The sequence below is a fragment of the Dendronephthya gigantea genome, unplaced genomic scaffold (genome assembly GCF_004324835.1).
Source record: "Dendronephthya gigantea isolate DGI-Jeju-01 unplaced genomic scaffold, DenGig_1.0 000024F, whole genome shotgun sequence".
Taxonomy (NCBI): Eukaryota; Metazoa; Cnidaria; class Anthozoa; order Malacalcyonacea; family Nephtheidae; genus Dendronephthya; species Dendronephthya gigantea.
In genome coordinates this window covers 1199916-1221818 of record NW_021163034.1, presented here as the reverse complement: position 1 = coordinate 1221818, position 21903 = coordinate 1199916, and the positions used below count along the sequence as shown (strand labels likewise).

The following is a 21903-nucleotide window of genomic DNA, read 5'->3' as shown; positions in this document are numbered from 1 at the left end:
TGCTTGTTTTTTTTTTATAAATGTGTTCCCAACTGTGATATTAACTCATTAACTACATGCACATAACAAGCGGTGGGGAGAAAAATCAACTTGTAGCCATTCTAGCCGAAATAAAAATAAAACTGCAACGTAGCCAATGTCCCAAATAAATCGCCTCTAGGAATTTATAGAAATTCCCTATCCGAAATAAGTAAAGAAACTATATGCTAAACTTTGTATGTATAGTATTAGTTACAGGTTTTGCAGTTGCGGACCCCAGGAATATCGTTCTTTACTGGAAGTAAATATGAGAGTTAAATTAGAAACCTAAAATTGTAAATAATAATTATTAATTGTAATTAATTATTGTAAATAATTATTAATTAATAGTTTACCACTGACAGAACACCGCAGGCTCATAGGGATCGGAAGTGCCCACTGAAGTGACGTGCCGATACTTTTTCTTGGAAACAGAAGTCTTGGAAACAGAAGTATGGGATACTTTACTCAGTATCGGTTAGTATATTGGTATCGGCCCATCTCTACCGCAAATTGTGCTGTTACCGACAATATTGACTCGGATTAATCTTGCCAGTCGATCTTATATATAGCTAGCTAAGTGAAAACCGGCAGATACGACCGTTAAACCACAAGACTCAAGCTACGCTTGAAGTGCGTGTATCTAAGACGAAAGGTAAATAAAAAAGCGAAAGGGATTATATTACTCAATACTCAAGCAATCAGTCCGACTTCGCACTCTCAGTTATCTTACGATGGCCTGTTGGGTTAGTATACGTATGTACTTTCTATTAATTCAATCCGTTTTCTGAGCTGTTTTCCGTAGCTCAGAGCCGCGTGCAAACACTGTTCGTCTGTAGTGTAGTGCTTTATTCAATGCCTCTCAGTTTACATAGAATTAATATTCGAATTCAAGTCGCGATTTTGAAAAAATTTTAAACGTCGAACGTTGCTATTTATGAACATGCAAAGTTTTACGCAGTTTAAAAGTAAATTTCATTTTCAATATTTTGGGTTTTTTTCATTATTTTTTGTTTGATAGGAACGCCTAAGCATGCAATTTGAATTACCTGTAACTATATATATTCCAACTACATGCATGTTGTCATATGAATTCGTTCAATACTAGTATACTACAAGTTGTGTTTCAGTGGGAGAGGAACTCTTGTGAAGTATTGTAATAATATGATTGCCTCATTGTCTCGCCGCACAAGAGCAACCAGCTGAGTTGACGAAAAACGAGAGACTGTAGCTCAGCTAAAAGCTCTCGTGTGCGGAGGGCTTAAGGCCCGTTTACGCTATGCCCGGTTAATCCGCTTGTCACGATACCTTCGTTTGCCTTTAAAGGGCAATGGTTAGTAGCAAATGCTTATTAGTTTGATAGATTTGGTATATTTATTTCGATCGCTGACAGTTGATTTTTAAAATTTGACTCACACCGGAAGCAATCTGGAATAGTGTAAACGGGGCATCATATAGTTTTAAATGTTAGACTAAATATCCCACCCACAGTAAAGTCGAACTCGACAAGACCAACCAAGCAGAAATTATGACCTCGTGTTTATCGATCCGAGGTAGTAATAAATGCATGCAACCATGAGATTACACTATATTTATAAAAGGGAAGAAATCGTAGCGTGCCAGCGAAAACCTTGAACAAAGCATCATTATCACAACAATTATAAAGTTTATCTTCTGATTACACCTCTCTTTATAATTTGTAGGTTTTTTGTTGCGAGGATTGTGCATTTCTTATTTCGCTACTTTCATTGATTGGTTTCTTTGACTGCCTTAGCGATTGGATGGTTTATCACGAGAGAGCGAAAAAGGTATGGAATTCCAATCATTCCAAATGCCATTGATTCCTGTGGGGCCAATCAAACTTCGTGCAACATCATGCAGCTAGGCTTTCCACGTTTGACGTCTTTATAACAAAGCTCTTAGAAAGACTGGTTCTCATAGGTTACTGCAGACCGCTGGCGATGGCTGAAGCGACACATTCAGGCCAAAAATGGTAACAATTTTCGTTTATCATGAAAAAGTATACAAATTTGCAAACTTTGCAAGGCTGTATTTTCCACATTTTACAACGTTTCGCGGCCAAACTTCGCATTTCTACTAATTTCAGTACGCTCGTTTCAGCTGTGGTGATTTGATTGCATTTCCTTGCATAGATCAAAAAGTAGTCTATAATGCAAATGGGCTATTCATCGCCGACTGCTGGTGATGAGAACCGGGCTTTTAAACCTTAACCTAAAGGCCCGCGCACACTAGAGCTATATGTGCTTAAAAGTCATGTGATTTTTGGCACGAATGACCAAAGTTGCCGGAAAAGTCGCCCGCACACGAGAGCAACTGGCTTAATGCACGCCAATGGCCACGATGACTTTTCGCTAAGCACGTAGCTCTAGTGTGCGCCGGCCTTAATACTTTATGAAAATAGAAAAAACATTCGTTAATTAATTAGTGGTCACCTGACAGAGGCAACGTGTAAATGTACTCTATATCACCTTTCAAGATTGAAGATATGTGCGAAGAAAAGACGGAAGTTCATGGTGGTACAAAAATGGCGCTCATAGCCATGTTCGTATTTGCCTTTTTTGGAACAATACTATTTCTTATTGAAACGATAAATTCATTGCTGAGTAAGTGCAAAGTGAAGATTTTCCATCCGGTGATTTTGTCGATTGTCGTTTGTATCGTCGAAGAGATGCCATTAGCTGGTCTTCGCTGGAATCTTAGAATATCCGCTGACAAAAAAATAGCAGATGATGGTTGGGGAATTGCAGCCGGAATATTTTCTATCGTAGCTCCCCTTCTGGGTCCAATCTCGAAGTGTTTAAAGATGTCAACTTGCTGTAATTGCTGTAATTGCTGTAATGAAGATGACAAATACTGCTTTAAACTTGAAGGACGTGCATTGGTAGTCGCAGTTATTTTTCTGTTCTTGACGGCAGGTGGTGTTGCAGCTATCAACGCTGTGAATTGGAAAGATTTTAACGCACCAGGGTCGGGGATTAATGTTAATGGTACATTCTGTGCCTAAAGCGTACACCGTGTAAAAAGAATTTTGCACCTTTTAACATTTACGGGGTATTTTATAAGCGCATTTGTATGACAACGCGACAAAAATAGCTAGAATAAAATCCTTCAAATGGTCAAAAAGAAAACTTTGATATTTCCAATCCAGTGATCCCTTCCCCGGATCTTTTCATGTTACGTAAGCAGTTTCTAGATTGATGCGGTGTTCGCTTCACTTATAATAAAATCTTACCCCTCCCCCAAAAAGACACTTCTTTTTGACTCCAAATGCCCCTCCCCCCCGTTTTCCTTTCAATCTGGCGACGCCACTGAATATAAGTTAGACATCCCAGGATGAAAAAACCTTTACTGAACCGAATTTGCACCTATCAAGGCTCTGTCTATCCTAAGGTTATTTGCTTCATCGACTATGCACCGACAATGGATCGTGGAACATCGCCGATAATTTACGACCTACTAGGAAAACCATTAAACCAGGCGCGAGAATTGGCCGCGTTGTATATAATAATAATAGTATAATGATTATGTACAATTGTCAGTGTAAACCTAATTTACCCAAAAAAATGAGAAACAGGCTTTGAGGTTATAAAATATTTGCTTAACAAGCTGTGACACCTGCAGGGAATTCTGGTCTTAGTAGTCACAGCGGGAAATTTTGAAGCTTGAAGATTTCGCCGTGACTACTAAAACCAGAATTCCCTGCAGGCGTCACGGCTTGATACGTCATTATGCATAAGGTTATATCACCATTTTCTACCCGATCAAAAATGTATTCTCGAAAAAATTATTTTAGTATAAATTTCGAGGTGACTTTTGATTTTCTTGCATTCTCATTGGTCAAAATTTTAATTGAATTGATAGTCTCAAATAGGTCTTTGAATTGATATAGTCACTGGTCAGTGACTATAGCTTTTTGTTGCTTTTCCAAATAAATTTAAAGTAATTATAATTTTTTATGAAATTATGTGGATTCTTATTTAAAGACACCCCGAAATATATACTTGCGGTTGCACCCCCGGATTTCATACATTAGGAATTTATATATAGGACGATACACCTTTCTGCAATCTACACGCTGACGTTGCACACGCAAACTCGCGTGAAACGTCCTCTTATATTATTATTACTTGAACGTTTGTTATTATTACATAAAAGTTAGAAACTACTTGTGCATTCGGTGACTAGATTACTGCATGCGACCATTTTCTAGCTTAGAAATATATCGTTCCGAATAGTTCGGATGAAGTACAGTTTTCATTTTTGTAATGTCCGTCTAATGGTATTTGTATTTTATACGCATCAATAAGGGTTGCGTACATACATGATACTGCCAGGAGAGTGATGACGTAAACTAGCAAGTGATATATCCAGTACCTCTTCCAGACTTGGAAAACTGGCAGATTATACAAACGACACAGAACATAGATTTTAACACAACTAAAAAATAATTCTATGGCTAGTCGGACTGCAATCCTGACAAGCGCGTCGATAATGACATCCTGGGGTGAAACCTCACAGTTTGTTATTCGGCACAACGCAACAAAAGCTTGGCTTAGGATGGTCATTACACAGGCAAGCAGCATATCTTGGATTTCAGTGTTTGCCTTGAAGCGTCGTTGATTGAACTCAATTTGCCGTTCAAACGCTCCAGGGTTGAAGAGGTATGTCAAGGCTGGACCGCCAACCACTCCACCCACACCCCGTAACAGAGAATGTACAATTAAAAGCCACATACTCGTGAAATCGGCTTGTAGGATACCATAGAACACCAAGAATATGCCACGGCTCACATGAATGAAGACAAAACTACACTCTTCAGTGGTGTATCTACATGTACTCTTAAAAGCATGGTATGCGCAAAAAGTTGAAGATACAAATCCAGGCAAAAATGGTGCAATCAGTAACACAAACGATCGCACAATTTCTTTGTTCTCTTTGATTTCAATACCTAGCAGAGACAAAGCTGGACGAGCGAGGTAAAATCTGATAACCTGACACAGGCAATAATTCAATGTGAATCTGACTGTAACCAATTGAATGACTTCCAATCGAGAATTACGGAAATAAAGACCATACCTAGCTCTGATAATTAGTATGAAACACCCAACGCAGTAAGTAATGAACCACAAGTAACCTTTAAACGGCCATTCCCACTTCAACCATTCCTCTATATTTTGAAGGGATAAGCTCCGCTCTATAATAAGTATTTTGAAGGCAACCATCAGAACCATGCCGGCTCCCGTAGATGCTGAACTGTTTAGGTTAAAGTATTCTAGTAGGTATAATCCCAACATCAAAACATTCAAATTTGATCTCACTTTTCTTCTTGATGACATTAGAACGAGGCTCACGTCATAACCAACCTGAAGAAAAACTATCGCAAGTAGTCCCAATAGCAACGCTGCACCTTTTATTGCGAAAGCTGTCTGCAAACTTTTCTTCAAAAGTACTTGGCTGTGAAAGGTAGGCATATTATCAATTATAACATATTCGCCGTCAGCTTGGCCATTGTTCTGATCTCTCCGACATCTCAGGCAACTGACCTTCGTTTGGATGTACCCGAGGACACTTATTGCGACAAGAAGTTCAATCGCTTCCCAAAATACCATTATTTTGAAGGTTCTGCCCTTCGCCTGTTCAATTTACTGGCTTTCGAGGGAATATATCACACTGTAGAAACGATTGTTTATGTACTTCCCAATTAATGTGCACTGATAAAACTGATTCACTCGGACCCAAATATTATTCTTCGACTGGTAGCTAACTGTAGAAAAGGCAATGAATTCCAGCAAGCATATGGAAGTAGGCATTGGCTGTGTAAGATTCGACGAAAGTATTCGACCTTTATCTGCCTCATTTGCTTGCGTAACAACAATTTTAGTCATGTTTGGTGTTTCCCTTGTTTGCCCACGCACACTGCATGGGACATGAACTTTACAAAAAAATGTTTTGCAAAGATTTTGAAGACATAACTCGCAAACGTTGTATCGTTTCTAAATATTCGAAAAAGGTAATCCGTGACAAAGTTATCCGTTAGTGAAAACAAAAAAGGGACGAATAATTTGTTGGTGTGTGGGAGACATTACGCAAAAGGCATCATAGCGAGTAGCTGGGATTACAGAACAAAGGTCAATTTCGTTTTAGACTAATCAGCATTTTTTTACATTTTTCTGGCTAAGCCAATCAGAATGCCTAAATCTTGAATACTTCATGTAAAATGCTACATAATGTACCTTTTTACCGGAAGTTGTTACGTTTTGCAACGCAAATTAACCGAGGTTGAAAATTTAACTCTTGATTAGGAATTTTAACCCTGAGACCTGAGTTAACTTAAGCCGATTCTCCATTATGCCCGTTTCGCCCGCGCGGGCACAAAAACATTAATTTCTCAGATTCTCTCAAGCTCTAAAAATACGCAATATTTTCTTTCAGATTTAATTTTCGTGTGTGGCATACAGTTTCTATATGACATGGAGGTAGGAATGTTTTTCATCATCTTAAAATTGTCCTAAGTGAAGTAATATTTTTTCTGAAAAATCCTGACGATGGCCATCTGTACCGTAGACGATTACCCGTGAGCCTCTCCTTCTTTCCCAGCAACCTTTGGAAAAATTAAAAATTCAAGATGCGTTGTATAGATAGATTGATTCGTTTGACTTAGAAATATATCACAGATTTCGAAGTAAAAAACAGTGTGTAAAAAACATCAAAATAGCGGGGCACATGCTTTTATAGTAAGAATAGAAATTAAATCATGTGATAAAATATAAACCAATCATATGCATCAGCTGCCATTTTTTGCTAGCCAATCAAAAACCAGGGCTAAGCTTATTCTTGACCAATACACCAAAACTCCATCTTAAAGATTAAGAACAAGCTAAAACTTACCTGAGCATTATTCTTTGCATGTGAATTTGGTGGAAAAAACTTCGAGGTTATATGTTTACATAAAAAGTCCTATAGTACTTCATCTTACCCTCTTGAAATCACTCATATTTGTAGCTTCCAAGGTTGTGCCAATGAATGAAAGTGAGTTAATTATTGAGGTCTCCTCACCCCCCTGATTGTCTTGTACAAACAGCTAGTGGACATTAAATGGTATTTCGAACTTTTAATATTAGAATACAGACTAGAAAGGCTTTTTCATTAGTCTTTGAAATCTTGTATACTCACAGTGACAGATTGCACATACTGAAATTTGACAAATTTCAAGGGAATTAGTACATCTTCTAAAACATCACCTGAAGCGAGTCTACAAATATAATTGCACAGAAGACTATAAGCATTAGGAATCTATGCAAATTGGTCATCTTTAAAAATATATATGCAAAAGTTTTTAACCAAAGTAATAGTAAAGCAGCGAGGTTCAAGTGTTTCACTTGCCTCAATTCTTGCACTGCAGCAGTTTTTTCAGCCTCGTCAAATCCAAGTGTTCTGGTGAGGTTACTAAATATTTTGATGGTTTTGGGTGCCGTTCCTGTGCATGGTAATTAAATTTACTTACATGACATTAGAAAATGCAAAAATTACATAATAGGCTGACATATATGAGATTAAAAATCTAATGCTATTAAATTTGCATTGTTTGCTTTTATTTAATCATTTTTAATCATTTTCTTTTATTTAATCACTTAATGAATTGCATGTAAAAATTTCAGGCACATACCATCATCTGGGGCATACAGCCTTAAGGAATGAAGTTTCACAGGTTGATTAAATGATATTGAGATCAACATCTAAAATGTTTCACAAAAATGCATTTTTTGTGTGGCATCAATTTGAATAAATCTCATTGGAGAAAGGTATATCAAGATATAGTACCTGCTCATCACAATCACTTTCTAAATATAAACTTTTTCCTTTCTGAAAGATGTTCTTCAAAGTATGATCGTCACTTTCATTCAGACATTCACATTGGGCTTTGTTGATCAAAGATGACAGGTCCATCTATGAGTTGGATAGTTTGTTATTTAGCAAAACCTGATCCATATCTCAAATACAAAATGACAGAAACAAGAGGCCACCAAAACCTACATATCCTTTTGGGACAGTCCCACTGATTTCTTCATAGTCTCCCATCCATTTCTTTATTTTATCCTCTAATGCTTTTGCATCGCTTCCTTGTATCTGATCCAACTTCACTCCAGACCGGAAAAGAATAAAGGTTGGTGTACCTGAGATGCTGTACTGGTTACTTGTTTCCTACATGAAAAAAAACTATAAATCATACATTTTTACATCACATACACAACGCTTAAGGAAGACAATAAAAGAATCACCTTGCAAGCATCTACATCCACTTCAAGAAAAATTGCTGAAGTATATTTTAAACTGAGCTCTTGAAATTTTGGAGCAATCATTTGACATGGACCACACCTTGAAAATGGTTACAGGATGAGTCTACACAGTTATACGTTTTAATATTCTAAAATGCAAAGTCTGCTTAACAACTTAAAGGTGTAAAAGTTAAACATTAAAGTCTTTTAAAGATGGTGCAAATAAAGATAACACTTGCTTTTTTAGAAATTGAGGAATTAATAGTGGGGATATTTTGTCTGAAGGTTTTGTATTTTAGCGTAATTACTCTAACAGACTTATAAAAAATAAAAACTTTTCAAATATGAAATATCAATTGACAACGCAATTCGCAACCATCCGTCTTCCCTCGACGTAACCTAGTAATATTTTAAAGCTAAAACGAAATATACCAACCATGATGCTTTAAAGTTTGCTATTATCAAAGTTCCTTTAGCTCCTGTTAATTCAATACGAAATCTTGAATCACTTTCAATCATCCTAACTCCACCTGAGGACGCCATCTTGAAAAAAGGAAGTTGTCCAGTCGCGGAATTATAGTCGAGCTCAGTGTCACTGGCACAGAACAGTGAACTGGCACAGAACCACTGACAGAAACATCCAACATCTATACCAGAAATCGCTGAAGAGTTAGCCAGAAGGCATTTACATCGGTTCCTTTGATGTCTCCGCAAAAAAACCCAATGCCATCAGGCTGGTACCACCTGCCGAAAATTCTGATATTGGTTGCGATAGCGTACTAGGTACAAAGTGCCGGTTGTACCAGCCAGACACTGTGGCACTGTGGGTGGCACTGAAGGCGTTAAAAATAGCGGTAATTTTTGCGGATGGCCTTGGGAAACAGAATAGAAATCCAATGTCTATTCTGTGCCCGAGCCATTTTTAGAAAATGCTGATTCCCAGCAAAATTTATGCACTGTAAATTAGTCCTGATTGATCTTTTTTATGGACCATACCACTTTTTTTGAAACTGGTTATATATTACATTATCTTCACTGAAATAGTTTCCAAGTGGACATGGATTGTCTGGCATGATTTTGTCAATTTATGGTCATATGGTTTAAAATTCCTACCCCAAAATATTTGAATAATTCAAAGTGTTAGGACAACATGAACTTGATGTTAAATTACATAAATTGTGACACAATGGATCAAGTTTGTCTGACTAAATAATACTGACTGGCAATAACAAAAATCAGTGTTTTTTCTTAGAGTAACATTTTCACCAACAACTTGTCTGCTCTTCATTCATGTGGTGTTTGGATGTGTTTTCTTTTTCGTGGGTGTAGTCAAACTATTTTTGTGTAGAAAAGTCTTGTTTATTTACATATTAAAACTTGTCCAGGCAAGAGCAGATTTGTAACTTCATAATCACTGTTTGATTCATGTTAATCACTTCCCTTCATGTATTCATCCAGCTGTGAGTTCAAAACAGACTTTGTTTTTGACATATATTTATCAAGTTCAGTGTCCAATTGTTCTTTAGTTGGTTGTTTCTTACTCATGCCACCACGGCCACGGCCACCACGACCTCCCCGAGTGCGACCGGCTCCTCGTTGGCTGCTTGCAGGCCTGCCTCTTCCTCTTGTAGATTGTCCTCCACGACCCCCTCGCCCTAAACCACGACCTCGCATTGAACCACGACCTCTTAAGGAACCACTACCTCCTCGTGTGGTTCTGCCTCCTCCACGAGCAACTGAACCGCCTCTTCCTCCTCTGGTCTGGCCACGTCCTCTTGATCCTACACCTCTAACTCCACCTCTTTGCCCCCGCACTTTAACTCCCCCACGTCCACGTACTTGACCTCCTCGCTTTGTACCCAAGCGATTTGCAATGGGTATAGTGAGACGGCTCTTTACAGTTCCTTTTGCCGATGACTGTTCTTCAATTCCCATTCGTTTCGTCATCTGTGCAGCGAGACGTCTGTTTTTTTGGCTGGCAACATTCTCAGCACGTTGTTTATTCCGAACATTTTCCACCACACTTGACTTGGCAATTTCACCAAAACTATAGGAAATATTGAAACAGAAAGCAATGAATCACAGCAGCTTAGAGTTTAATAGCGAAGTTTGATGGAAATTATATTGATTGTGGCTCTACTCACCGGTCACTAAGTGTTTTTGAGGTTGAACTTTTAAGAACAATTTTTCCAGGAACAGCAACATTCATCTTGAATTCCTAATAAATAAATATTTTACTAAGTTTTACGAATATAGTTCATAAATACACTTATGCAGTAAATGTTTACTTAAATGATAGAGTTTTGTGATTATATATAACCACAGTTTATGAGAATTGAGAACCACATGTCGACCAAATTATTTAAATAAACTATTAAACAATACATGCAACAAAATACGAGTGAGATTTTAAAATCAGATGATCAACAATTTTATATTATATCTGCAAGAATCATCGACAATTTGTCGACATTTCTTGACACAAATCACCCTGTGTTCCACACTTGCAATGTACTTGCAATATTCATGTGTAATTCAAACTTTTAATTGGATTCGTCCTCTATTTGTTGCAGTTTACAGGTATTGCATTCAGCTAACAATAGTGCTATGTAAAATGGTTAATAAATTCATGACAGCTTCTTAAGCTAAAATGTCGAGTCTATACACAGTTCATTTAGAAAATAACCCCAGCGATACAATATTATGCTCACCTACTTGCGTTTCTGCAACGTCTTGAGGAGTTTCTGTACTTCTATCAATGCCGATCGATAGAGATTAAAAAAGAAATACAACTAAAATTACAAACGAGCTTTCTTCCCGACCTTCAAAACAGACGCCAAAGTTTACTAGTTACCAGGACGCAGTTTTTTATGGCGCGTCATTAGGTCATTCATTAAGTATATATAGCTCAGTGATTAACCCACTGCATTAGCCCGCGAACGGGAGCAACCGGATCACTGAACACAGCATAAATTATAGCCGGTCGATATAATAACTACTATTCATGACTGGGTTTTACAGACAGGGACGCGCATTAATAGCGGCTACAAAAATGACACCAAAATCAAGATATGTGCACAAAAAAACTACTTTTGGCATGATGGTTTCCGGTTCTAACACTGTCTAAACAGTCGCCATGACAAGACCAGCTGAAGTCCTGGGTAAGAGCACTAGAGCAGATCATGACGTCGAGAACGTCACTGAATACCCTAGCACCCGAGAACTTTGAGATAGCTGAGACAGCCTCGTTCAGCGACGTCCCCTAGGGAAGCTATGAGAAGCTTTAATACCTTCTCCGCTTTGAAATATCGAAACTGAACCGAACATCGGCCCGTCAGATCGGACTGAGATGAAATTGAAATAATGGCTGATCACTAGGACTTATTACTTATAGACTTAGAGGTAAGGCTTATTAATTTGTTCGTAACAAAAGTCGTCCATACATAATGGCTACATTATAATATATATAGCGGCATGTTTGGGTAGACGACTTGCCTGCCATAGCTATAGCTTACTGAGCTATAGCTTAGTAACGATGTATGAAAGGTGTACGAGGTAATAATTGAGGAAGATTGTCCACGTTCACAAACATATCAACGCTGATCGGCTTTAAGTTAATTGCTTTATAAAATTTATAAATTCCCAACAATATATCTATATCGTGCATTAATGGTGTGCACTTTTGCGTCTGATTTTTGCGGTAACTCAGTGACATTGCATGACATTAAAACCATATCGTCAAAACTACTACTTTATTACCTTTGATCACGGCTTCCCGTATTTGTTTTGGCCACCTGTTAAATTACACGCGGATACAAATCAAAATACCGTATCCGGGTCCTATTATTCAAAATCCGGGAATTCTCAGGGTGTTAATCGTATTGAATCCCGGGGAAAAAAGGCCGGGTTTTATGTTAAACAAGACGCCAATTCTGGCGGTTACTGCGTCGCGCCAATCGTTGCATGCAACTGTGCCCCATTTCCTGTCAATATTTATTCCTTTAGAAAAATGTTTCTTTCTTAGGTTTTCTAGTAAATAGAGCACTTCGTTCAGAATATACGGGTAAAACTGCATTATTGGTGCTAGGCATAATGGCATATGTAGCTAACGATATACGTGAATAAGGCTGAGTTTGGAATCATGTACACTGGGAACCAGTTTGTACTGAAATTCAGTAGGATCGGTCTGGCCGTTTTTACCTTTGAAAGGAAAGTGCAGTTTGATTGAAAAATGGCATAGAATGGCATACAAGGCTTTCATAGCATACAAGGCTTTCATGGCATACAAGGCTTTCATGATTCATGTGATCGTTGTCTGTAAACCCGTTTTAGTGTAGGTTTACCATGATCAGTGTGTGCTGGTGTATGCAGAGTGAGCATATTAAACAAGATAAGTCAAGAATCCTGCATTATAATTACCTGAACGTATTTTCTGAATTTTTCTCGAAAGACAGACGTCTAGATTTCCTGCGCTATCGGCCATGCACAGCGACTCGTGTACGTGTTATTTTATATGACGTGTATCGTGCATGCAGCTTCCTGCTTTTGGTTCGCACGACCCGAGTTCGAATCCCGGCGACAACAAACTTTTTCAATTTTTTGTTTCGGTGAAATATTTCTTTTGTGGGAGTTACTAAGCTTAGATTACTATTTGAAGTGTGTTTAGCACGAAAATATTTCGATACGAAATCAAACGAGTTTAAAATACGAGTATCTTAGTTGGCCTGCGCGGCCAGGTAGACCGGGTCGAAAACGTAAAAAACAAAAAAAAAAAAAAAAAACACCGACGGCAATTTAAGACTGCGTTCGCGCAGTGCGCGACGCAGTAAAAACAAACGGTGTTCATATTGAGCCGAGCTGGTTCTTTTTTTCGCTAACTTGTGATTTAAGATTCGCGTGAAATAAAGACAAAAAGGGTTCGGCTTTTGTTTAGGGGCAAACATGCCATAGAGTTGTTCAAAGATGCATGTTCATGAACACTGTCTGTGATCTGAAACGATAACTTGGTCGCCATCTTTTAAGCCAATTTGATTCTGATTATATTAAACTGAAATGGGCACCAGTACATTCTTCAAAAAACAATAGAAAAGTTTGAGAATTTTATTTTTTGTCCTAGTATATCCCGAGACAAAAAATAAAATTCCGTGAATAGTGTTCAAAATGAGAATAGACCTTGATGACCAAATAGCTCTATCAGACAACCGCGCCAGTGATCGTTCCACTCTTTATATGGAGTTCACTGTGCATATGCTATATATGCAGTGATTTCACAAGTATAGTTACTAAGTCTACGTTGACCGGTTTAAAGCCGAACTATTGTAGTCCCAGGAAGATACTACGTTCTCCAAGACAATCTGCCAGAGAACCGCATGAATATTCAAAACAAGCAATTTTTTCGTAGTACACTTTTCCTTGCCGGTTACCAAATTTTGCCGGCTTATACCATTTTTAACATTCTCGGTTTAGATTATGGCTGAAAAACCATCAAACTCTGCTTCCGAACTTGCGGAACTGGTGACGTGTTCAATATGTCTGGAAAATATTAGGGATGCAAGAGCACTGCCGTGTCTCCATACCTTCTGCAAGGAATGTTTACAAAGTCTGGTTACACCTAGAGGAGATTTAACATGCCCACACTGCAGGAAAAAAGTCAAAGTATGTTTGATCTATGATTTCATTATGCTGTAACTATAGGTATTCTCATTTCAAACTCTGCATGAACAATGTCTGATAATGACTAAATGTCTAAAGATGGCCCGGTTTTAACGAATCTTTTCATACGAATTATATGATAGTCAAATTCACTAATTCACTTGACTCTCTTATTGAATGAAGTCTGTTATTGATCAGTAATGCAGTAATGCATTGGCTTGAGTTGATTTGCTGCCCATATACATTGTAACAGACTATAAAACATCCATCAGAACTCAGAAGTGAATTGAATAAAATAGAATTGGATCGGATAAAAAGACCTTCAGATATTTGACCAGGATTCTGTACCGGATTTTGTACTTTTAGGTCCCGAACGGTGATGCTTCCAAACTGAATCCTAATTTCTACGTGAATAACATCATTGATGTGCTAAACTCCAAAAAGGGTGGCGAGGCTCCTGCACCAGCACCTGCAATTGTAGACAGAACCAGCAGGGCTCAACTCTGCACAAATCACCCGGGAAAGGAATGTGAATTATTCTGCCTTTTATGTTTCAAATTTATTTGCCGTGAATGCAACTTGATCTGGTCCGTTTGCAGCTGTTTGCATTTTCATGTACACGTAACCATCGACAAAGCAGCAGCGTATAAGCGAGAACACGTCGAAGAATTACTGCATGAAAAAGAAGAATTGATGTCAGGCGTGAAGAATCATCTGGATACTCTTAAACAGATGAAAGCGATTGAATCAAGAAAAGTCCTTGATGTTTCTCAACAGATAAACGATTCTTTTGCCAAGCATATGAAAAAGTTGAAAAACCGACAAGAAGCATTGCTGAAGCAAGCATCTGACTTGCAGCGAAAAAACGACGATGGCCTTTCATCTGAAGTCAATCAATTTCAATTAAAGCAAGCTAAAATTCAAAGTTCAATTGAATGTTGCCGTAAAACTCTGGAAATAGATAACCCGGTACTATTCCTACAGAGGTACCCTGAGGTTTGTATACTATAATTACCTTGTTCGCACCAATTATAGATCTATAAGTAATAAAACTAGTTAAAAAAAAACACTGTTTTCCCTTAAAAACCGGCAAAGCGGCCTCAAACAACGCATGGGAAAATTTTTATACTGATTCCAGTTGCCTCTAACGTGGTTGCTAGAAGGCATTGATGTAACCAATACGCGCTTGGCTAAGCATCCGGGACTCAATTTTGCCCCCCAATAGCCGCGCTCCCTTTTTCGACTAATGTTTTCGATACCAATCCCCCCTCTAATGTTATTTACAATCTTTATTGACAGGGATCAGTCAGAGATTGCCCTCAGCTCATGCATCCATTCGATAATTACTTCACGTATTCAATCAGTTTCCCCCCATGCATGCATCATTAATAATATTTAATAAGTTTTTACCATATTATATTTAGTTCCAAGCTGACTCCGATGAATTTGAAACGGAAGTTAATTTTGTGACGGAAGTGGAATTGGATAATCTGCTCTACCAAGCGACCGACTCGTGTTTAACCGAAGCCATCTCGAGTTTTGGAAAGGTCGTAACTCGCGACGAATGCGACGATGTCGAGGAAGAAAGTCCGATGGCACCAAAAAAATCACAAAAAAACCGATCCAGACGTCGTGGTAGGAGACAAGGCGGTGGGAACGAGCATGGACCGTTGGGAGCGGATGTGTACATGGGGCATACGAGTGTTAACAGGACTGGTATCTGGTCAGGGACGTTGTATAACAGAGCCAGAGGCAACGCTAGCCCGGTTGTTACATTCGAGAATTGTGGAACAAGCGTGAAAACAACGAGTGAAAGAAATGCAGCAATTATAGGAAAGCCGGGTTTTCTATGGGGGAAACATTCTTGGAAAATCAAAGCTGTTGGGTTTGCGCATGGCATCAGCCTCGGTGTTTGTGTTGGTGAGAATGGTTGTGGTATCGTTGTGACGTATGATTCACAGTTAACACCTTTAAATACGGCACTTGGCATTCGTGTGGAGTTGGATTGTGACGCCAAGCGAGTATCCGTTTCTCACGATGGCAGGGAACAAACACGGGATGTGGTCGGATTCGACAATCCCCATCGCCGCGAAGTGTACCCTTATTTCTATCTACCTCCACCCGGAAAACACCATTTCAGCAAAATTTCCATCCTAAGTATTGATGGCGCTCCCGTCGTGGGCCAACCGCGGGAGAACGAACCGCAGTGCTCCATGCAATGAAAATTGAAAAAAAGTGAAAACCTAAAACTGAATTATCAAAAAACTACTTCGAAGAACCAACGAATTGATCTTAAGAACAAGATAGCAAGTTTCAGTCGGTGATTTTTTACGAAAGCCGGTCGCATGATGCAATAACAAAGTCGTAAACAATGTGACTGTAAGCTTGTTTCAATTCTCGATCTAAATCTCATCTGTAGGGTTTATAGAAGATGTTGTTCTTCTGAGGATTTTTTCTTGTAGTATAGTGTCTGCTAGTAGGTAAAGGTTTTGTATGGACAGTAACAATGGTATATATATTGTACCAGAGAGTGCTGGTGTTTGAGTCAAACTATATGTTTATTAAAAGGCCGTGATTTAATTGACACGGCTAGGCCAGCTAAATTGATCGAATTGACACGTGTAAAGGCTGATTTCTGCATTTACTGTTCAAAATGAGGAATTTTTTCATGCATAAAGAAGTGTGCATTAAATCTTTGCACAAAGCTTGTGAGAGTAAAACCTAGTTTCAATATTAATACAGACTTTATTCTAAACGTAACAGCTTAGAAATCATCACTTATACAATCCGTTCATAAAGTAGAAATTAAAGGATTAAATAATTAAAGTTATACTAAACTATTCATTATGTAGTGTACTAACAACAGATTACCACAATATTAAAAAAAGTATTTTCGTTTTCCCGAGACTCGTTAAATTATTGCTCTATACGACTATACCATGCATTTCTTCTTGCGCTGTGTGTCCCTTTTGTGCGTGGCAGTATATACCTTTCCATAATTACGTTGAGCCAGGGAGCCTCGCTCCGGCATGAATCGCCAGCCAATCGCCTTGTGTTTTTTGCTGACTTACGCGTTTGCGTTGCTTTGAGGTATGATTTTGAGCTATGTAAAAATGAAATGGAAACGGTGTCGAATGATACGAGTTTCTGTCCGTCTTAAATCGAAGTCCGCAACTGCAATATGTAAGATGGAAGTTGTTTTAATTTCAAATTTTGTCTCGTGCCTTATATAATTCTATTATAACAAGGCAGCCATCTTTGATTGCGAAATCATTTAAAGACATTTTCGCCATTCCTCGTCTTAGCATCTGAACCCGTGTCTGTCCCATGACGTCATCACGCAATCTGATGTTGAAGTGAGTCAAAAGGTTGGTATGCATGTCCTCAGACAGGTACATTATTGGATCGCTGGATTTGAAGCCTTAACGTCAAAGTAAGAACTTCGTAAATTATTGCAATAGTTAGTTTGTACACTAAGGAAAATACGACAGCGAAAACTTCACATCTGGTGTAAGTTATACCAGCTAATTTGATATCGCAATTCTGTGTATACTTCCGCCTGCGATTGATTATTTACTTAATTGCATACCCATACTGTATCTTTAAAGTCGCACGATGTTCTTTACTGAGCGTCAATGTCACCCTACATCCATACTATTTCTTCACTGGTATTACTTGGCCGACGTGCTTCAAGCAGACTTATTCTATAAACTAAAGTTTATGTTCTTTGTTTCCGGTATATGCAAAACAGTGTTTATATATCGATTGCAGCAATGTCAATTGTCACAACACTCAATAATATATTAATGGCGTCCGCACCTTTTACCTATAATCTTGCGGCTTGCGTTGCGACTAACTACTTACTATATGTTGGATTGTTGAGATTTCAGTTCGGGTTCAAAGTATGAGCTCTATAACTTATTGCATGTACACAGAAATAGGATTATCGATAATCGATATCAATCGAACTGGATAATAAACATTATACTTATAATACTTATAATACTGTTGCATTATTATGCGTACTTCTTGGAAATACTGTATAGGTATATACTCGGTAATTTTTTAAGTTCTTGTAAAAAGTGCATGTATGTTAATATACTAGCCATAACCTGTCCACCAACTTGTCAGTTGTACAAGTTGGTTATATATGTCTAATGCCACACAATGTTTGATGGAAGGGGGTTATGATGATTGCCAAACTGAAAAATTTGTATTGAATTTTGGTTAGATGCATGAAGTGCCTCTCGTTAGAAATCTACTCTGCCTAATGCCACACAATGTTAAAAGTTCGTGGTAAGGTTAATACAATTGTTATGTCAGATGTAAACCCCGCAAATATTTATTGAATTCTAGATCTGGTTAGGCTATATATTATGGCCGTCAGACCATCATCAAGCACTGCCATCGAACTCGATCGGTTAGTAAGATGCCCGGTATGTCTGGAGGACATGGAAGAAGCGAGATCGTTGCCTTGTGGTCATACTTACTGCACGGAATGTTTAAAAAGTCTGGTATCACATCGAGGATGGATGCTCAATTGTCCAACATGCAGGTTGGAAGTACGGGTATGACAAAGGCATCTTTTCTGTCATATTTCACTAAATCATCACATAATGCAAATGGTCTTTGCATTAAAATTTAGCTAAGGCCTCAGTAGATTTAAAATCATGGGAATAATATCGCGTATATAAATACATTAAATATAAAATAAAACCGCATGGGATAATTGAATCATAAATTTAGTCGAAGATATATAATCTCTGTATCAAAATGGATGCATGGATTGCATCCATTCGTAATTTTCACCTTTTCCACAATGAAGTCAATGATACCAACATACAGTCAAATGGAAGTACCGTTTTCAAAATTTTCATTTCAAGGTTCCAAACGGCGATGTTTCCAGGCTGACACGCAACTACCTGGTGGCCGACTTAGTCGAAAATTTAAAAGCGGCTAAAGAAGCGGCTGCGAGCGAGCCAGAACCCGAGTTTGATACAATCTGCAAGAATCACCCAGATAAAGCCTGCGAATTGTTTTGCAAAAAATGCCAGAAGCACATCTGCTCTAAGTGCATTACAAACGCTGGCACATGTACCCAGCATGAGTATGAAAGCATTGGTGGTGCTTTGAAAAGATCTCGCAGAAACGTGAAAAGTCTCCTGGAAAAGAACGAAAAGTTGCTGTTTACTGTAGGACGACGCACTGAGCTTCTTGGTGAACTGAAAGCAAAGCAAACAAGAAACGCTTCGGAAGTTGCCCGACAAATATCACAAATTTTTTCGCAACATATTGAGCATTTGGAGAACAGAAAAATGGCTCTGGAACAAGAAGCGTTTGATATCCAGTGGCAAAATGAGAATAATCTATCTTCTGAGGAAGAACGCGTTCAGTTGGAAAAAAAGAAGATTGAAAATACAATCAAGTTTTGTCGCAAGATCCTTGACATAAAAGACCCCGTTCTTTTTCTGCAAACCGCCTCAGGAATTCAGGACAAGGTAACTTGTGAATTCAGATGTTGAATTACTTGAGGAATAGACACGAAATGACATTTAAAATGGTATAAAAAAATACCACAGGAAGGTGAAAAATTCTCCATTCAATTCAATTTCCACTAGTACTTTTAGCAATCCTAAATTGCACTAGCCATGCGTCGCATGATTACCCATATCTTAATAATGGTAACTCATTAAAATGAGTTATTTTGCTATTCATTACGATCGAGTCTCCAAACTAGTACTTACTGTAGTCAAACAAATCCAATTCAAAAATAAAAAAAACTTCTTATTAATTTTATCACCATTTAAACCCACCAGATTTTTCAAGCAGAACCGCAGGAATTGGCCGACCACATTGAGGTGGGGGTTTGCAATTTCTTGAACGACACGGACTCCCTGTTGGCGGACGTGATTTCAAATTTTGGCAGCGTTCTTTCTTTTGGAGAAGGCTTTGCACTGGGAGAGAAAGAAATGAATGGGGCAGAGAGACCAGAGAGGCAGAGAGAGTCCAACTCTAGAAAACCAGTCTGTCCGGGTCTTTCACATGTACCAGGTCCTTCTCATGAACCAAGCCCTTATGATGAACCATCATCCAGCGTTCTGCGTCCGGCTGTCGGTGAGTGGTCCCTCGATTCACGACTTACACGCAACAAAGATGGTAGAGGCCGTAAAACACAAAGAAACATCGTCAGACCCGCCGTCTGGAAGTTTTACTGCAAAGCTACGCCCGGCCATGACGTTACATTCGAGGATGGTGGATTTAGCGTGAGAACAAGAAGCCTGAAAAATGTAGCAGTTATCGGAAAGCCTGGTTACAGGAGTGGCAAGCGTTCCTGGAAGGTCAGAGTCACTAACTTTCCAGACGGTATAAGTGTTGGTATTTGTCTCGGTCGTTACAGGCGCGGAAATTTGGCTTACACGTACGACTTGGGATTCACAAAACCACGTATGGAGAGAGATGTATTTGTTGAATTGGACTGTGATTCGGGAGAATTGTCAATTTTACCTGATGCTTTGCCCTATCAACTGGAATCAGGCGAACCAGTCCAACGACAACCAGATGTACTCAGATTCGACAATCCTGAAAACTACGAGATTTATCCGTACTTCAATCTACCCTCGCCTGGCAGATATGCCGTCAGTAAAATCACCATTTTAAATATTGATGGAGTTGAAGTTCATCAAGTATAATAATCTACATGAAAAATTACAACTGAATGTATAATAGCTATAACGTTTTGTATATAGGTAGTCTTCCATCTTGGGTGGAAAAACTTTCTTTCTTAACTGATTGCTACAAACCCTAAAAACTTCACGATCCTAATATGTAATATCCGACAAAATATTTCAAAAAAATATATAATGTATGAAAGAAATAACAAAAATAATGTACGAATGTGACAAAAATATACAATTTATTGAAAAGTATATATATAATTCATCTTCTGTACAGAAGTTATTACACGGAGTCATTATCAGTCTTATAAAGTTTATATATAAAGTTTTGTTTGATTTAGGCCTGGTGCACACTAAATCTTAAGAATCTGGATCCATTATATTATTTTTAGAATTTTTAGATAGAAAAAACATGTACAGACTCCTCCTCGTTCCCATAAACCCCCCCACGGCCACCCCCATCCATGTATAAGGGGGGGAACAATCGGTTTTTTACGCTTTCAACCATTTCAACACAAACAAGACGCCTGCTCAAGGCGTTACTCCGCCTGCAGGTGAAGAAACTACAGGTGACAAAAGGTCACAAAATGAGGTGATTTTGCTTTTTGTACTGTTGTCTGTCATACTTTTGGGATTTTTTGTTATACATTTTGTATTCATTAATATGAAATTATTCATTGATTGATGCATCTTTATTCATTGATGTAACTTTATTTTATTATAATGATGTAACTTCATTCAGTTGCTTAACTTTGTTTACAGATGTAACTTCATTAATTAATATAACTTTATTCATTGTAACTTCATTGTTGGCATTCAAAGTTAAGTTGGCATTCAAAGGTGACTTAAATTGGTATTCAAATGTGACTTGGTATACAAATGTGACTTGGTATTCGAATGTGACTTGGTATTCAAATGTGCATTCATGGAATTCACACTCAGGGACATAAATTTTTTTTTGCAACTTCCTGCAAATGAGCACCAAAACCTGGAAATTAGAACAAAAATAGGGTTTTATAAGTTTGGCAAATCAATCCTGTGATAGAAACCCCTTTTAACCCTGTTATCACTCGCTACTCTGGTTTATATAAATGATCACAAAGCCTGGTCAAATTGTAATCAGGACTTAACGTTTCGACAGTCCAGTCTACTGTCTTTATCAGGGGTGATCTGACATCATACCCAAGGGATGATGTCACCTGCCAATAAGATGCATATATTCCTCTGGCAAATGGGCACTGTCGTCCCTATTCAGAGCATGA

The 21903-nt window shown here is 38.3% G+C and overlaps 5 protein-coding genes across 6 annotated transcripts; 3 read left to right on the top strand and 2 right to left on the bottom strand.

Annotated features, from left to right (window-relative positions):
- Positions 1 to 454: 454 nt before the first annotated feature.
- Positions 455 to 3969, top strand: LOC114522873. Its single transcript, XM_028543645.1, has 3 exons — positions 455 to 764; positions 1722 to 1826; positions 2516 to 3969. Exons 1-3 carry the CDS (start codon positions 753 to 755, stop codon positions 3041 to 3043), a joined length of 645 nt encoding a protein of 214 aa, XP_028399446.1. The 5' UTR covers positions 455 to 752; the 3' UTR covers positions 3044 to 3969.
- A 2480-nt stretch (positions 3970 to 6449) lies between these two features.
- LOC114522884 (thioredoxin-like protein 1) lies at positions 6450 to 8863 on the bottom strand. Its single transcript, XM_028543659.1, has 9 exons — positions 8752 to 8863; positions 8319 to 8415; positions 8074 to 8241; positions 7861 to 7986; positions 7706 to 7775; positions 7423 to 7516; positions 7213 to 7291; positions 7016 to 7120; positions 6450 to 6640 (listed from the first exon to the last, which is right to left on the bottom strand). The coding sequence occupies exons 1-9, from the start codon at positions 8856 to 8858 to the stop codon at positions 6608 to 6610; spliced, it is 879 nt and encodes a 292-aa protein (XP_028399460.1). The 5' UTR covers positions 8859 to 8863; the 3' UTR covers positions 6450 to 6607.
- A 643-nt stretch (positions 8864 to 9506) lies between these two features.
- On the bottom strand, positions 9507 to 11155 carry LOC114522877 (chromatin target of PRMT1 protein-like). 2 transcript variants are annotated; one of them, XM_028543651.1, is made up of 3 exons: positions 11027 to 11155; positions 10460 to 10533; positions 9507 to 10362 (listed from the first exon to the last, which is right to left on the bottom strand). In XM_028543651.1, exons 2-3 carry the CDS (start codon positions 10522 to 10524, stop codon positions 9744 to 9746), a joined length of 684 nt encoding a protein of 227 aa, XP_028399452.1. In that variant the 5' UTR covers positions 10525 to 10533; positions 11027 to 11155; the 3' UTR covers positions 9507 to 9743. The 2 variants fall into 2 exon arrangements, with proteins under 2 accessions (XP_028399452.1, XP_028399451.1); XM_028543650.1 differs by having other exon boundaries at positions 11031 to 11155.
- Positions 11156 to 11530: 375 nt separating this feature from the next.
- LOC114522868 (putative tripartite motif-containing protein 75) lies at positions 11531 to 16834 on the top strand. Its single transcript, XM_028543636.1, has 4 exons — positions 11531 to 11717; positions 13782 to 13970; positions 14334 to 14963; positions 15392 to 16834. The coding sequence occupies exons 2-4, from the start codon at positions 13785 to 13787 to the stop codon at positions 16187 to 16189; spliced, it is 1614 nt and encodes a 537-aa protein (XP_028399437.1). The 5' UTR covers positions 11531 to 11717; positions 13782 to 13784; the 3' UTR covers positions 16190 to 16834.
- Positions 16835 to 17310: 476 nt separating this feature from the next.
- Positions 17311 to 20936, top strand: LOC114522934 (tripartite motif-containing protein 3-like). The gene is made up of 4 exons (XM_028543719.1): positions 17311 to 17400; positions 18324 to 18535; positions 18851 to 19465; positions 19784 to 20936. The coding sequence occupies exons 2-4, from the start codon at positions 18344 to 18346 to the stop codon at positions 20654 to 20656; spliced, it is 1680 nt and encodes a 559-aa protein (XP_028399520.1). The 5' UTR covers positions 17311 to 17400; positions 18324 to 18343; the 3' UTR covers positions 20657 to 20936.
- Positions 20937 to 21903: the final 967 nt, after the last annotated feature.